General features: G+C 39.1%; 1 protein-coding gene across 2 annotated transcripts in view; it reads right to left on the bottom strand.

The window, feature by feature from the left end:
- LOC306848176 (TBC1 domain family member 22B-like) overlaps positions 1-18,544 on the bottom strand; it is a gene marked incomplete at its 5' end in the record, with an annotated part of 48,722 nt that overhangs the window by 20,091 nt on the left and 10,087 nt on the right. For both annotated transcript variants that reach the window (XM_079382563.1, XM_079382564.1), the window contains 5 exons: positions 4,500-4,614; positions 6,211-6,276; positions 8,675-8,803; positions 15,090-15,160; positions 18,050-18,217. In XM_079382563.1, coding sequence (XP_079238689.1) covers positions 4,500-4,614; positions 6,211-6,276; positions 8,675-8,803; positions 15,090-15,160; positions 18,050-18,217 — 549 coding nt within the window. The remainder of the gene's footprint in view (positions 1-4,499; positions 4,615-6,210; positions 6,277-8,674; positions 8,804-15,089; positions 15,161-18,049; positions 18,218-18,544) is intronic.

The raw sequence follows: 18,544 nt of genomic DNA on the forward strand, positions 1-18,544 counted from the left end.
TGAATCGGGCGCGCACAAAACTACGTCATCAACTAGACGTATCGTTATTATCGTGAGGAGAATTTTCAACGGTATATCGCAAACGATAAGATATCGCCCATCCCTATTGCATACAATTGAAATAAACAGGGACTGTAGCTTTCAGACTTCAAAAAATGAGGTTAATATGACTCTTATTTCAAATCTTATTTCAAATGAAGCCATATAACTAATAAACTAAATGAACCTTGGCATGTTCATTAAGAGAAGTAGCCATGTCTGATTTGTAACCAATTAGATTGATGAATCAGTTGATTTAGTTTACAAAACTGGTCTGAGTAAAGCCCAACGTATTTGGAAAAGTATACGCTTTTGAATACTCTGCTATTTTGTTGTTGTTCCATCTCTTTCGTTTCATTTTTTACTATGAAACAACAGCCAGGGGCCAGCGTTGCCACCTTGTGGTACAACTGATTAGTGAAAGTGCAAAACCAAGTCAATGCGCATGTACGAAGTACGCAATCGTATGATGCGTGTACAGAATATACTATTCTGGTGATGAAATTTGCATCACCCGCACTGTACGTGGACCCTCGCGTATGCGTAAAAACCAAAGTGTACTTTGCCGTTAAGTCTTCAACAAATCACAAATTCAAACCAATCTGGTTCTTGTGCTCAACCCACTGATTTAATACTAATCCGGTCACTGCGGAGATTTTCATTGAATAACGTAAATTTCAGATAATTTGGAATATAGTGCACAAGCCGTATGGACAAATTTTATGGTGTTTTTTTTTTTTCAAACTTAAAGCTCCAGTTGCCAACTGTATGGAAAAGAGTGCCCAATTCATTCTTCACTGACTCATTCAACAACCGATTCATTCTTTTTCGCATTCGTAGCAAGCATTTTGAGAGGTGTTTTGACAATTTGGAGCCACCGTACAAGCGATCGCCAAAATCGAAAATGGCGATAGTCAAGTTCACCCACTTCGTCTCATAGCACAAAGCACTGTAAAAATCCTTGCACACTGAGTTCACAGAAACCGGTGGTCTTCTTTTTAAAGGGATGGCTGACTGTTTTTTTTCTAGGCTTGATTGCATTTATGGTATGCAGTCGTTTTTAAAAAACACATTATTTTTCACATCATTTACCTTTATTCCACAGCGCTCTGTACCATGTCTTATGAATGCGCTGATCATTTCCTGCTTTTGTAAAGCCCCTCCCTCAGAAATACGCGATGGGCTCTGATTGGTTAGCTAGTCCAGTGTGTTGAGATTGACTAAACCATCTCTAAACGTCCCGCCCCTCACCTCAGCGGCATGTGTTCCGGTTGTATTGTAAACAATGGCGTCGTCTATTAAAATGCTTATCTATTTGAGCCCGATTGAGACGCAGAGGATATTAGTGAAGAGGATCGCGCAGAACCTGTGCAAGCACGGCTCTTAATGGTATGTTTTTTGTTTGCTGTTGTCTCATACTTTTAGATACGCTGTTATTTGTAAATGCTGCTGCTTCTGTTAGCTTTTAATATACGATTTTATCCTGATTAAAGCTTTAATACAGCATGACAAGCGCACACGTGTCCATTTATAACGCTTCTCATAGCTGTGTGAAAATAAGTGTATAAATGGAACAGTTCATTGTTTGAGCTGAGCTGGTGATCTGAATGTGAGAGAGAGAGAGAGAGAGAGAGAGAGAGAGAGAGAGAGAGAGAGAGAGAGAGAGAGAGAGAGAGAGAGAGAGAGAGAGAGAGAGAGAGCAAAGCAGGGAAACGCGAGGAACAGGATTGAGAACCGTTGCTTTAGAACATTGATTTTGAAACTTGTGAATACATTAGAATCTTTAGAAGATAGATTCGCGATTCATATATGAATAGATTTTTACATGCACCCCTAGTTTTCTTCCTCTTCTTTAAAGCTGAGCAGCATGGCCTCGCCCCCTTTGTTGCATGTTCCCAGGGATGGGGTTGGGTGGGGTGATGTCACAAACCCAGGAAGTAACTCGTTGTAGTCCTTACGAGCTGTTTTTGTAGGCATTAAACTGGCAGAATATTAAAAGGCGATATCTCCGTTTGCACTGAACTTTCAGCGCTATATCCCTGTTATTTTATGAATTTTCGTTGAACATTTTCAAGCTACAAAAGCGGTGCATTTGTGATTTTACCCTCTTGCGGCTTATTGTCCAAAAACACCACCACCAAACCACAAACCTGTCTCATCCAGACCATCCATCTAATACTAAAACTGCACCTCGACGGCGCAAATAACAGTCCATAAAACCAGGAAGGCAATAAATAATAAGGTGAGAATATCACACACCCTCTTCAGTAATAAAAAACCAAAGTGTGTGTGTGTGTGTGTGTGTGTGAGAGAGTTGAGAGACGGAGACAGGGCATTGATGCTTTACAGAGGAGATTTCCCCGCTGTCCTCTTTGTCTGTCAGGGTAAATGTGATGATTTACCCTTTGAGAATATTCCCTCTCTCTCGGCCATGTCTCTCTCTCCACTTCAAATTCTTCGGCGCATCAATACCAACACTTTAAACCAAAGGGCGCCGTGACTCTCCTTCCTGCCGGCTACTCTTTAAAACGCTACTCACTGATATTGAGCTAAATGTGAAGCGCCAATACTCTCCTACGCCATCTCTCTCAGAGGACAGTCTCAGCAGAAAGTTAAAAAGCTCGCAGAGGAGCCCTAGAAAGCCAGTGAGGCGTGCTGGCCAAGAGAAACAGCGCAGTGAAAGTTGGCAAAACGCTGCTTATGAGAGCAGGCGAAGCCGTACAGCTCGCGTTCACCCTGCGGCCTCGACGACTGGGGTGAAACCGGTGTCATAGGGAGGGCGCTAACCTCGCACTTTTATCTCCCGCTGGCAGCGTGTTGGGATCATGAAGTTCGTTCAGATGTATCGATCGGCGGTTCGAGCCCCCTACTGTGTGCTCGGCACCCTCGCAAGCCTCTGTAAACACTTAAATCCAGCCGATCAATGCGGCTCATTCAACCTGCGGCATTGAGTCACTCGCTCACACACGCGGTGAATCCCAAAAGCACACACACATATCCACATGGCCCACAAACAAATTGGAGACAGAAAGGCCCTGCAGAATGACACGAAAGCGCCGGTATGAAAAATCTGCTTTTCGCTAAATGAGCTTTGTGGAGAAACAGAGGGATGAGAAAAAGACAGAGAGAACGCCGGGCGAGGTAGACAGCCAGAGAGAGAGAGAGACAGAGACAGGAGAAAAAGAGAAATCGATTGGTGATCCAGGTAATCTGTGGGTATGTCCCGGTGTTTGCACTGGTGACATTGCAGCAGCGGCACACCGGAGAGATCAATGAGCCTCCTATTGTTCTTCTGTAATCCTTAACTATCCATAAGTAATTAACCTTCACATGAGAGGACAGGAAATAAATAAGGAAGGGAGGGGAAGGCTGCCGGGTGGAGGGAGAATAGCAATGAGACTAGAGCTGGAGAGTCCATTTCCCTCCCTGTTTGTCTCTCTTTTTCTGTCTGTCTTCATCTCTCCCTCTGTCCAACCATCCATCTATCCATCGACAGACAGATAGAATGACAGGGTGATAGATGGACAGAACATTTGATAAAGCAGGCAGCACACTAGATAGAACAATATAAAGAACAACAAAAAGATGAACAGAGAATGCTAAAACGATAGACAAAAAATGATAGAAAGATAGAGAATGATACAATGATAGAACGATAGATAGATAGAATGATTGAGAGAGAATGATATGAGACAGATAGAGAGAACAATATAACAAAAGACAGACAGACAGATAACAATGTAACGAAACAGAAAGAACAATATACATGTAATGACAGACAGACAGACATGATGGATGGATGAATGAATGGATGGTTTGTAGACTTAAGAGAATGACAGAATGATAGATAGAATGATCCATAAATCGATAGACAGACAGATAGATAGCAAGAACTATATAATGAACGATAGATATAAGGATAGAAAGAATGATAGATAAATAGATACAATGATAGAATGATAGACAGATGGATGTAACAATTGCTCTGTCTCCCTCTCTCCCCATCCGTCTCTTTCGTCTACCCTTCTGTCCATCACACTATCTGTCTCTCTCTCTGACCTTCTGCCCGTCTTCTTCGCATCTCCCTTTGTTTCTGTCTGTCACTCTTTCCATCTGTCTCCCTCTTTCACCATTTGTCTCTTTCTCTCTCTCTCACTCTCTCACTGTCTAGCTTTCGGAGTTTCTTTCAAAGATAATTGATATTCTGTATTTTTGTGTCTGACATTTTCACAGGATATTGTCAGTTTGTTTACATTTACACAAGCATTTTCCAGCATCATCTGTCAGATACTGGCCCGTCTGCATCTCCCTGACTCTGCTGGCATATCACACACATCAATGCGCTATTAACGGAGCAAACACAACTGATGTGCTCAACCAAAAGAACACATTCAGAAAGGTGGAAAAAAAATCAGTCAAACGGATCAACTGATCCTTGTGGAAGGTTATTACACACTTACCCACGAATTCAGAAAGGAAGACCACAAAAAAGGGAGTGACCAGATCATTAATGCCCTGCACGTATCCACTAGCGGGGTGACGGATGGCCCAGATGAACAGAATCCGCTCAAACACCTGAAAAACAAGACGATAGCTCTTAATGATTCATTTCTCATAACATGTGTGATTGTTGTGCAAACCCTTGGAAACTGATGTTGCTTAATTCACTCTTGACGGACCAACAGGTCCACTCATTCGGATGCTTGTATTTCCAAATGCAGCTGCATTTCAAGTGCTCTGTTCCTTCTGGTTTATGGGTTACAAGAGTTGCACACTCCTCTATAAGTTAAAAACACCACAGCACCCCCTGCTGGTAAGCATCCAATGACAAAAAAGCTCAGTTAAACCAACACATGCTGGCAACATCTATCCAGAACATCATTAGTGACATTACAGACAAAATTTTTCAGTGCTGAAAGGTTTTTGATTGCCATTTTTATCAACAGAACAAAAAGACAAAAATTAGACAAAAAGACAAAAATTATCAGGACAATAATTACATTAAAACATGCTTTTGACAGCATGATATATATGAGGGGGGGAAAGAAGATTTTATCTGAAAGAACTGAACACTGGTAAACTAACCTGCTTCACTAGGTTGATTTATAAAATAAAATAAAAAATAAAATGTTAAAACATTTATATGTGCAAATATGTAACAAAATGTTAGTTTTGTTACCCAAAATTATTATTTTAATAGGTAAAATGAAATAAAATTCTATATAAGACAAAACTATAACTAATAACAAAAAAACTATGAATATAAACAAAAATATGTAAAAAACACCGATAAGGAATAGTAAGCTCTTTCTTGAGTGAATCTCATTAAACCTTTCAAGAATATTTCTTGGTCATACTTCACCCCAAATCAAAAAGACAAATGATGTTTTGCATCAAATCATTTATATGAGAACTGGGGGGAAAAAAAGTGCTTCAACATCATTGTTTAAATGCATTGCAACAATGAAATTTTACTGCATTGCGGTAATTGTGTATAGTCATCTATGCTCGTTTAAAAAAAAAACTAAAAAAAACACCATATTACAGTAATTAGAATCTATTGACAATCACCACTGAGAAAAATGAAAATGAAAACTCAAAACATCTCTGTTGCATAATGATAATGATATTTAGGGCAAAATGTGCTCGTCTCTAAAAGCAAAAACTATGAATAGTGAGCTCTTTGCTTAAGTGAATCTCATGAAATATTTCAAGAATATATGTCTTCATCATATTTCATTCCAAAGTTAAATTTTTTTCAAATAAAACAAAAAACAAAGTTCAAAATGAATGCATAATGGTAGTGATAATTTGTGACAAAATGTGTTTGTCTTGCAAACAACTGTCACAATGCAAAAAAAATTAAAATAATAACAATAATATATTATAATACTATTATATTAATGATATGAATATAATAATATAATAAAAATAAAATATTATTTTATAATATAAAATAATAGTCCTAAAATTCAGCTTCTTAATTTTCTTTTGATTTCAGGATGTAAAGTGACATGGACATGACTCTGTGTGTGATTCACTCTCTTATCTTTATGATTACATTAAGTGTGTAATGCCTGCTGTGTGAGATGTGTGTGTGACGCTGGTGGCTCGGTCACAGGTGCGCTGTGCAGTGAGACGCAGGTGTTGGTGCCTCAGACGATCACCTACCTCCTGCACTAGCGGCTGCTGGAACAAAGGAATCAAAGGGTTCGTCCTCGGGATATCAATGTGAATCTATGGAGAGACACACACACACACACACACAGGTGTATACAGGTAAGCTCAAATACACACCTACACAAACCAGTTACCGAATCAGCGTGTCAGGAACACAGGTGACCGGGGAAAAAATAAGAGATTAAATCAATATAGCACAAGAGCGCTAAATTGAGTTACATGTGCCTTTTCCCTTCCAGTAAATGGAGGAAACCCATCAGGGCCCAAACTGCACACGATATCGATCTGGTTTCGTAACAAGCTACACACAAAACCTGCATGAATTCACTTGGAAAGCGGACAGCGCAGCATCCGGCCGCACACATACAGGTGGCGACCCTTCTGTTTCATCCGGTTCTCTCTTATTTTCTTCCCTCTCTCTATTTCTACTTCCATCATATGTTTGACGAAATGGCTTTGTAGTAATGCAGGTCACTCGAAGGCCACCGAAGTGCGGTTCGCTCGTATTCACCACCATTCCTCGCCCTCTCAGACTGTGACCACACTAAAAGGTCATTTAGTGTTTCTGCCCAGACAGCCAGGGGCCAGTCCAACGGTTCTGTACGACCATATAAATCCTTTTAAAGGTCTGTGTCCGATTTGTATTGCAGTAGACGAAATGAGGGGCTGGGAGCCAGCAAGCCCTGAGGAACCGGACAAGAGAGAAGAGAAGGCAACGCATAGCAATCGACTACCAGTCCTGCACCATTAACTTGAGGTTTACAGCCCATACGAATATTGATCCCGGCCCCCTTCTTCCACATTAATAACAGGACAAAATCTGGGTGTATTACTACTAAAGCTTTCTAGAAGCAGGAGTATCCTTGAGTGACTCACTGCAGAGATGATGAGGTTCCTCAGCAGATTGGCGTCTGGTGTAGCCTAGTGGTTAAAAGGATGGTTCACCCAAAAATCCCCCCAAAAAAAGGTTCAAAGAAAAGATGCAAAAGTCTTGTGCACTACGAGTCTTCTGAGGTCATACGTTGAGGTTTACAACACTATTCACTGATAATCTCTGCAAATGTATTACTGACTCACTTGAACTACAGAATTAGTTCCATTCATGAAAGAATCATCCTCCAAGAAGTGTTATACATAAAGCCCCTGGGCTTGTAGGTTTAAAGGTTGTCGGTTCAAACTCCACAAGGATTGATTTGTGAATTACTTAACCCCAGGTTGCTCCAGTAGGATTGTTCCTAATGGACTGAAGCGTCTGCTAAATCACAAATCAGAAGTAATTAGCAGTAAATTATATGACAATCTCGACTACTGTTTAAAAGATTTTTTTCTTTTGTAATGAAATTAATACTTTTATTTAGCAAGGATGCATTCAATTGAATAAAAATGACATTTATAATGTTACAAAAGATTTCTAATTTAAATAAATGCTGTTCTTTTGCACTTTCTACTATTCAAAGAATCAAAAAAGTACCACTGAAATATCAAGCAGCACAACTGTTTTCAACATTGATAATAGGAAATATTTCTTGAGCAGCAAATCAGCATATTAGAATGATTTCTGAAGGATCATGTGACACTGAAGATTGAAGTAATGTCTGCTGAAAAATCAGCTTTCCATCACAGGAATAAATTACATTTTAAAATATATTCATAAATATTCAGTATATTTGACCAATTAAATGTAGCCTTGTTGAGCATAAGGTTGTTACAGACCCCAAATTGATTTTTTTTCAGGGTTTTTCCCAAATCAATCAGTCTTAAAGAAGCCCTGTTAAATTAAGCATGTTTACTATCATGTTCACATAACACAAATCAGATGTGTTTTGAGGCATGAGGCATGCACTAAACACAGCCCTTTAATAGCAAAATGGATTCAACAAATAATATTTGGAATTAAAAAAAAAAAGGATATCTGTAATCTTGCAAACGATCTTATGAGATCCTTTTCCACTGAAATGCATTATCTGGTTTCATGCCATTACAGACAACAGGTTTGCATATTGTTTGCATATTGCATAATGTTTTCCAACTAACTTAACCTGGATTTAAACAAATATTCTGGGTTGCTTTCAACATAATGTCTATGGATAGCATGCGTGACATGCTGTCCATTAGAACAGACAATGCATTTCCTGTTTACACACATCTGTAATAACTGACACCATTATATGGTACATCTACAATAGATATAAAAATGTACACAACAAACTCCTAAAACATCCTTGCCTAACATTAAGATCTCAAGACAAAACATTTACATCATTTAAGACTGAACATTTAAACGTTTTTCAAAAAACTGTAACAAAACAGTTAAAAATTTGGATATTTGTGGACTGATAAAGGTGCTCTCTTTTGTGTAGAATCAGAATCAGGATCGGAAAGGAAGTGGTAAATTTTAGGCAACTCTTCCCCTTTTTTGAGAACATACTCAGAAGCAGGCTGGGTTGAGTTTTACCTGTCTGTATGTGTCTCTGTGATTCTCATCTGTTCTGGAGTGGTAATACTGCTCGATAAAGCCAAAATACTCCTCCCGCTTCCTCTGGAGAACCAGATCCCTTCGTTCTCTATTGGCTGGAAGATAGCCCTGAGAGAAAGCACATGGAAAGAAGAAAATGCTAATTTAATAGCGTTCAGAAAAAAACTGTTGTACACCCACTTTCTCCATGTCTTCCAAGTGTATCTTGCCCTGTAACCAAAATATAACCTATAAATAATGCAAACTAAAAGATATAAAAAATATCAGTATGTAAATTCAGTTCAATACTTTAGACCCATGAAAGAAAATGTTGTATAAAAATAAGCCTTTAATCTTTTTTTTTTTTTAATCTACAGATTCGATCATTTCAATGAGACAACCTACTTAATCATGCTGAAGTCAGATGTTTAGTGAATGCCTTTCAAAATAGGATCTGACTGATTTTATGCTACTGGCTTTTTTTGTACTGCTCATACAAATGGCACTTTTTAAAAGGCTTCTTATAAAAGAAGCAAATCAGGCAAGTTGCATTTCATTTAAGTTCTTAGCAAATGCTTTCCTTCCAAAGTGGCTTAATGAAAAATAAAGTTCATAAAGTGCATTATCAGTTAGATGCTAGGGTGGTTCAGAGGTGTCCGGCTGGTTTTTAAAGCATTGCTAGGCAGTTGCTAAGATATTCTGGGTAATTGCTTACTGCTTATGCTTATTTGATCAAAATACAGTAAAACATGTATAATAATATTGTGAAATATAATTACAATTTTAAAAAACTGTTTTCTAGTTTAATGTATTTTAAAATGTAATTTATTCCTGTGATGCAAAGCTGAATTTTCAGCATCATTACCCCAGTCTTCAGTGTCACATAATTCTTCAGAAATCATTCTTATATGCTGATTTTGCTGCTCATCATTATTATCAATGTTGAATACAGTTTTGCTGCTTAATATTTTTGTGGAAGCCGTGATAATGTATTTTAGGATTCTTTGATAAATAAAAAGTTCAGAAGACCCTTTGTTAACAATGTATCTTGAAATCTTTAGTTTTAAAAAAAATTGTCATTAACTATATTGAACTATAGCATTGGGTTTCTACTTTAATCAAGTCTATGGGTTTTTTGCCTATTATATTGCCCATTAGGGCAAAACTTTGCCTGTTAAATTGTCCACCGTGAAAACTCTGTAATTCAGATTGCATAAAGTAATCGCTTCAATAATAGTATAGTATAAATAATGGTATGAGCAAAAATAATAGTGATGCTTGCACTAGCAAACACCACTAACTAAGAAACACACTTGAAAATACAGAACACAAGCCTCTGATCTCAAAAAATAAAAAAATCCACAACTCTGGGAGAAACTTCTAATCATGTAGCTACTAAACTAACATACAGACATGATGCAATTGTGCTAGTACACATTTACTAGCTACAGATGATTCCCTAAAGAGCAGACAACAAGTGCAGGCTATTTGAAGAGCAGACGTGGAGGCGTGGGACTGTCAGTTAGATCGTTGTCATGACTCCATCATGTTTCAGAAAATGGTGTTTTTATAAGTGCCTTCCCCTCCCATTGTTTCTCAACTCTTGTTTTAATGGGAACACACAGAGCGCTTGAACACATAAATGATCACGTACGTTCAGAATCCAACTCGATGCAGTTCACGTCTGTTGCTTCAGGCGAATAATAAGTGCACAAACTCCGCTCGTTTGGATTCGCCCCATCATCGGCCCATCAAAACTTTAATAACGTCTATTAAATTCCATGCTGAAAATCGAAATGATCTTAAAACGGCTTTCCAATGCGATTCAGAGAAGGTCTTGGCGAGGTTTGTGCGCTGTAAATCCAGGATCGAAGTTGGAAACGTTTAGATTTGGTGCCGTAACACAAACGTGATGTGAACAAAAACAAAATGCAACTGTTGCACTTTGAAAAGCCGAGACAAAATGTTTTTTGGAACATTAGCATTCGTCTACCTCTGAAATTGTATACATATGGAATTATTCTGTTTAATCTCCCTAGCAAACAATGCATGAAGCAGTAAAAGCTTGGAGGAGCTGGGTCGGGGTGGGGATTTTCTTGTACAGCTTAGCCCAGAGGTGTGTGTTATTGACTGTGTAAGTATGTGCCAGAAACGCAAATGAGGCTTGTAAAGCATTATCCGAACATCCGCACACATACAGCCACAATACAGAGGCCCACTCTACCCCTCCCATGATGACAGTCACAATTCTGCTGACATTAAGTGCTCAGCAAAACCAATATTGCAAAACAAATCAATAACGCACATTAAACTGAAAGTGGCGTGGAAGTTTTATACCCTCTGAAAAGTATAGAATAAAAAGCATAGAAAATGACTGTGCACCCTATGCAGAACTAAACTACTTGCAGATTTGTGATGCTGGCTTACAGTAAATTCCCCCCAAAAATTCCTTGATAAATTGTTTATTATGGAATTTTTGTATTATTAAGTCAAACGAAGATGCATTTGGTTGCATAAGTAATTTCAAGAAGTAGTTCAAAACATATTTAGCAAAACAAAATTAAGTTATTTTCCTAAACAAACAGATATATTAAGATAAAAATTAGAAGGCACTGAAACCATGGCCTAGTGGATAGGGCATGTGTTGTGGAACAACGTGAGCTCAAATATATCTCACAACCTGGGTTTCCGTTGTCCGGTAATTGCCGGACATTGGCCGGAAAAAAAAATGAAATGTCCGACAAAATTAAATCTCTCCGGTCAAATTGTCCGATTAAAATGGCCTAATAATCCCGCCCCACAAACACAATTTGAATTTGAGAATAAGCCTAAAATGTATAAAGCAAAAATACACCGACCTTTGGCTATGTTATAAAGGAACAGGCTCTACCGTTTGAAAGTTATTAAACAACATCGCATGCTGCATTTAAAATAAAGCGCACGCCTAAGGGGCCGCTCACATATCGCGTCTTTTGCGCGCTCAAGTTCGTTATTTCAAATGGAGACGCTCATAATGAAAGCGACGCGCTCGTTTTTTCCAGGCGAGTCCGCGCCGCATCGAGATAAAAACATCTCAACTTTTCAGAATGCCGCAAGCGCACCGCGGGTCATGTGACAAGAACCAACCAATCAGCTTCCTCACATTTTCCGTTACTTTGAAACCTCAGCAGCGTTTTTGAAGTATGGGGTGCACCCAAACACTGCGGCGTTTACTTTTCTTAGTAAATAAATCTTGTAACAGAGTTACAGCAAGTGTTTTTCGGTGTTGGAAATCCATTGCTGAAATGTCCTTGTTGTAACGGAGAGCGCAGCTGATGGTTGTTTAGCAACGACAGACGCCTCCGGAGCAGAGCCGGCGCCAGGGCACCTCCATCAGGGGGGCATTTGAATTTCCAGGGGGGGCACAAATCACGTGTGTGTGTGTGTGGGGGGGGGTTGAGCCGCTGACGCTCACTAAAGCATGCAATCGCTTTCTTATGCTGTTTTATTGGTTTCACTTTCGCTTTTGAAATCGATCACTTTCAGCAAGGAGGGGAGAGGATGGAAAGTGGGAGCACAGTAACTCGTTGGGGGGGGGCATGGCCCGAGAATTAAAATGTTTAACCAATGCCAATCATTAAAAAGAGCTTGTTAGTAAAACTTCTTAACGCCGTTGGATCCTCAAGATCTCAGCGAAAGCTCATGACTAGAGCCCTGCACTGGCCTCAAATTCAGGCCCTAGCCCGGCCCACGTCCGACAGCTTATCAGAATTACTGGCCCGAGTCCAACCCGAGCGCGTCTTTTTTTTTTTCCTTCTCCTAAAACAGTTTATACTACTGTTTCGGCAATTACAATTGTTCAGTTTTGTGTGTAATGGCAAAATTAACATATTTCGTTTTGTTTTTTTATTAAGTTAATTTAGAAAAACGTTTGGAGCATTTTTGTTCGTTAAATAGCCTATACGTGTTTGTTTTTTTAAGTAACGACCAAGCGGCCAGCGGCATGAGCTGATCATAGCCTATGTTTGATCAATTTAGCCTTCTCATATCATCAGGACCTGCCTAAAATAAAATCTATAGATATACTAAAACAGTTCAAGTAGCCTATATAACAATGTTTAAACATTAAACCTGCTATAATAATAATGTGCGCTATATCTAAGTGTGTGCGGAGAGGAAGCTAAAGCGCGCTCTGCAGGACATGGAGGCACCAGCAAACACATGGATTTATTTCAGTGGAAACATATTAAAATAACCTACGCCGTCATTTATTTATTTATTTATTTATTGATAAAGGTAAGAGTAATACACCATTCGGACCTGTAAAGGGTCTACTTGTATTTGTGGGCACTCACAATACCAACAAAAGGCTTTTATAAAACAAAGAAAACAAACATGATGCGCTTTCTGCCGTCTTTAACAGGAGCGCTTCCCAAAAATGAACCGAAGCTGAGCGAATACATGCCTCACAGACATGATAAATATATCTATAGAAAGCTTTAAATTATCACTTAACGAAATAAAAAAAATGAAAACAAAAACTCGTTTATTATAATTTTAATCATAATCAATAAAGATGCATTTCTCTCTAAAGGCGCGTCTAATGAGGAGACGGTGAGTCAGGATCAGCAACTTCATCCTTGCGACACAGACTCAGAAAACATTAGTTTAGTAGTAAATAATTCAAATATCTCCTTACTATTTCCCGCAGACACATTCATGGTTATGTTTGCTGGGGTTTTGCAGCAAGCTTTAGTCTATAGCGTGCATTTGAATGCAGAACAGCTGCTGCTGCTCTCAGTCGCGGCACGGTCTCCTGTTGTTTCCACCAGCGCGGCAATTTTTTTCATCGCCAATGGATAGATGTCTACAATATAAAATAAGGAGAAACCCAAAACAGGCCCGATGCCTGGCCCGCGTCTTAACTATGACGTGGAAATTGACCCGAAGCCCGGCCCTAGAGGCGTAAAAAAGACGGGGCCCATCGGGCCAGGGCCGAAATGCAGGGCTCTACTCGTAACTCCACCCCGCCTCCTTTCAGATTGAGCGCCGCGCACAGCCTGGAGGAAACAGATCTCCGCTTTTTCTCAATGCATGGGTAAATAAATAATAACTGATGTTTGAATAGTACAAAGTTTTCTTCACTCAGCAGACTCCTCCAGGGCGGGCACTAGTGACTCACAGGGAGGGCCAGGCCCCCCATTGCCCGCCCATTGCGCCGGTACTGCTCCGGACGCAACCGCCCGAGCGCTTTGGAAAAAAAGAGAAAGCTGCGCGCCTTGCGTTTTCCACGCGTTTTTAGGCGCGATATGTGAATGGCCCCTGAGACGTCTATTTATAATAAGCGCAGCATTCTTTTGTAGGCCTATAATTCTAATATCGGTCTCACCTATATTATATTATCTTATGCTCTTCAATAATATGCAGAACCAGCGATCAGAAGGATTATTTGCCATTTTACAAGCATTGAGTCTGCGGACACCGCTCCTCTTATCGATGCCATAAGCCTGCGACGTGATGCCCTCGCTGTCATGACAGAGCTCCGTGGCTATGGAGGATTGCATTTCTCCACAGCCTGCGAAGTCCTCATATGTGATTTCAACGAAATGTATCCAGAGTGGACCAAACTCGCCAAGATAGCCTGTGTAATCCCTGTCTCGAGTGTTCCTGCAGAGAGGGGGTTCTCGCTGCAGAATCGGATCAAGACGAAGCAGCGAAGTCGCCTTGCGGAGAACAAGGTTACGCGCCTTATGCGCATTGCAAGTTGTGGAGAGACTCTGGGAAGTTTTGATTTTAAGTCGGCAGCTGCACAATTCAGCACTGCAAAACAGCGTAAAAAGAAGCCTAAAATGACAGTGTTATAGGCCTAGTCATTTGTTTGTTCCAGTTAATTTGACAAGGAGTCATTTCACGGTGGCCAATTTAAATGTTACCAGTTAAATGAGACATATTGAGAGTGTATAATTAAGTTCGCTTGAGTAAAAACAATAGGCTACTATTCAGATATTTTATGTGGGGAAGGGGGATTGGTTTGTTAAACTATGAATGTGAAACCATAGTAAAAACAATTGGCGTTGATTGACGCCAATCGGACGTTCATGTTTTTTTCCGTCTATTTGAAAGTTAGGCTAATAAACGTTGCATTCTATACGGCCTGATTATGTCATTTTTTTAAGTTACATAGCCTGCCTCCAGTTTTCCTCAACTTGACTAATTAAGAGGCGATATTTGAGGCACATCACCAAAATGTCCGGAAAACGAAACTTCTGCCGGTCACTTTGACCGGCACCATTTTTTTCTAGCGGAAACTCTGCTCACAACATATTTCAGTCCGTTTCTTCCCTCTCTTCTACATATTTTCTTGTCATGTCACTGCTGTTTGTTTGAATAACATGCCAAAATGGACATGAAATAAACATTAGTGGTAAATACTTACCGATAAGAGTCTCCAGGTGACTGGCCGAACTTCACGAGGGATTCCTGACCAACTATGCTTCCGTAACTCCTCTGTATGAATAAAACACAGTGCAAAGTTAATTGACAAACACGTCAGCAGCACAACTGCCGAGTTGTTTCTTAGCTACAGAGGTGAACATCATACTGCAATTTGGATGCAAAACTACAATGTAAAAATAAAGCTGCAGGAGCAGAAGGCTGGCATTAAAGTATATATATTGCCCAATCAGCAGTTAAAACATGCATTAAGAGTTCATATGAGGTGATAGAAAATCATGCTTTAAATCATCAGTCGTCGGCCTTCACAGGACCGGTGACACTAACTTATAGCTCAATCAACACAATCAATAAACAATTATTTTTAATTAGAAAACACACTCAGAGTTTTCACAACCATGCCACTTTGAATTACGGTAACTCCAATAAGACAGCGAGCCATAACTGCACATTGAATTTAAAGTAATGGCTGGGAAGTTGACAATTCACAGGTGATGGAGCAATGGCTTGGGATGTCAGCATGATGTTTGGAGAGCACATTTAGGCAAACAGCTTAAATATCTGTATCGTGGCCTGCTCTCATGTTATTCTGTAGGGCTCATGTGAATTATGCTAGTTTGAGCTTGGTTTTCCTTATTTCACATTTCCTTGTTTCTCTCCGAGCGCACCATAAAACTAATTTTCTTAATCAGTATTTGTCTTGTCTTCCAGTAAAACATCTAAACATCCTTACAAAAAAAAAAATACTTGAAAAGGAAAATTACATATCAAGATTTTCAGAGAAAATATCCTGAAATACATTTACATTTCGTATCACACTGGCTGTTTCTTTGTTGAATTATAAATCTCAAATTACGAGAGATTTATGCTTAAAACAAGAGAAAACATTTGCCAATGGGTAAGAAAAATAAACTTAATTCAAGACATATTATTAAGCAGGAGTTCAGCAGGTTTTGCTTCTCAAGTGAATCTTTTTTTTAAGTTTGTTTGATTGGAAAACAAGAAACAAATACAGATTAAGAAAATTATTTTGGCAGTTTATTTCATTATTATGTCTCTGAACAAAAATATATTAAAACTTTATAGATTTAGGAGCTACTGAATTGAAATAATTTGGACAAATGAAAACAGAATTAAAATATCACAAAGAAAAACGGTAACGCTTTAGAATAGGTAACACTTATTACTACGAGTTTTCCCTCAATAAATTCTTAATTTGCTGCTTAAGGTAGTTGTTAAGTTCAGGTGTTGGGAAGGATTAGGGATGTAGAATAAGGCATTAATATGTGCTTAATTAGCACTAATACATGGCTAATATTCTATTAGTTGCTTATTAGCATGCATATTACTAGATGTAACCGTAAAATAAAGTGTTACCAGAAAAACAATTTCCCGAGAACAATTAGCAATTCCACAATAGAGTAGGGTAGTTATGTATTTTTTTTTACTGTTACAATTCAATTTCTTCAGAAAATGTGCCCTTGCAAAACTTGCTATGATGTGTGTTTCTATGCAGTTGCTAGGGTATTCTGTGTGGTTGCTAGGCGGTTTCATACCAGCTCCAAGCCAAAATAGCCCCAAGGCTCCGATCACTTACAAAAGCAGATGTCTCCTTAACACACAAAGTATCAGTAAACAAATCAGGACGAGTTACATGCTAAAGTGCGACTGATCGTAATTATGATTCCTGCCTTTGCAATAACCACTAAAAAAAGAAATAAAAGTCTATTGTATTGTACTATCGAGTCTTACAATAAAGAGCAAAGATAATAGTTGTCATAACAACCAGATGAATCACAGTGAATTTTAAGCACTCTCTGTCTGTTCCTTTTATTTTTTTTATCAAATGGAGCTTTTCAACTCCACCGCTCTCAATTACTTATTTTGTCATTGTTATGAAGTAAACTTTACAACGCAGGTGGATGCCATTAGATAGATAGTCAGTCGTGACGTATTGTCAAGTATGGTGACCCATACTCGACAATACCCATACTCGACAAGATATCATCGATCTGTCCAGGTGCTGAAGTCTAAACCACTTTTTAAGGATTGTTTTTGCGAACTCCCACCAAGCCCTCTGGGTCATTGTGATCAGCGAATGTAAAAACCGCTTTTCACAATGTCTATGAAAACTTAAAGACTTGCTGAGAAACATCTGGTGAGATCGCTCCTGGGTCGTTTTTAAGTTAGAACAAACACGAAACCGATATCCAAGCGCTCCTAAAATACTAATGGCACCGGACACCTGCCAACCGTCATATGATAGCAGAATGATGAAAGATCTCAGAAGCTATTATGAACTCAGAATACTGTGCAGGGAAGCCCCTCCAACTATATCACAAGCACATTTTTCATAATGCGCTGTGAAAGAAGTGCATACGCATTATTTGCCCCTCCAATGACTGATGGTTCTCATTCCCCCATGATTTCAGCCTGTCGCTCAGAAAGCTCAGAGCCTGCGGAGGCTGAAACTTCGTTATAAAGCAAAGAAGAGTGAGTCTCTTTGATAGCATCATTATAGCATCAGCGGCACAAATGAGCGCAGGCACGCGCAGAACTTGTTTTTGTTCCACCAGCTCGCAGGTGCACTTGAAGAGACGATTGGTTGGAAAACGTGGAGAGAACAGAAGGGCCTCTCAGCGTGAACTCAGGAAGACTAGGATAACATCATGGACGATTTTCATTCATGCTGCCATCCCACACTGTCTCACCTGGCAAAGAGATTCAGCTAGAGGCGGAAAAGCAGGCAAGAGAATGAGGTGTGAACGCATGTGAGGCTTTTGCGGCTTTCTGTTTTGAGATGGTCCCTGATGGATGGGCTTTAATATCTTAGACAAATAACCCACAAGTGGCCACTTTCATAATCCCGCTGAAAACAGACCTTATCCCTTGTTTTTCTTTTAATGCTTGCACAAATCTCTAATTGTTTGTTTTAAAGCTTACCCAAGTCTGTGTTGGGACTGGCAAGTAGCTGCTTGAATTTATCCAATCGAGTCTTCTCTCTCACCGTCATGGGTGGAGCTCCTGAAGAATTTTGGTCCGAAATGCGGGCAACCAATGGAATAAGGGGCCGGACAGGAAGTGACTGCTGTTTTTGCAGAGTATTGCGAGCTAAAAAGGACAAAAAAAAACAAATATTAAGCATTAATATTAAAATATATTTGATAAAAATCTTTTAAAAATGACATAACATTATATATGATTATATGTTAATATATATTTTTGAATTAAGGTATTATTAAATACATAAAAAATATATTATTTAACATATACATAAAAACATATATCCTCCTGACTACCAGCTATGGAGTTTTGTCCTCTGTAGAGGACATTATTTTTAGTGATTTCTCTGAGATGATTTACATTCACAGTCACACTTTTAAGTCTGGATGTCCTGTACAGAGCACATTCAGAGCTTTCCAGAACTGTTTTTTTTTT

This window comes from Barbus barbus, assembly GCF_936440315.1.
Source record: "Barbus barbus genome assembly, chromosome: 28".
NCBI lineage: Eukaryota > Metazoa > Chordata > Actinopteri > Cypriniformes > Cyprinidae > Barbus > Barbus barbus.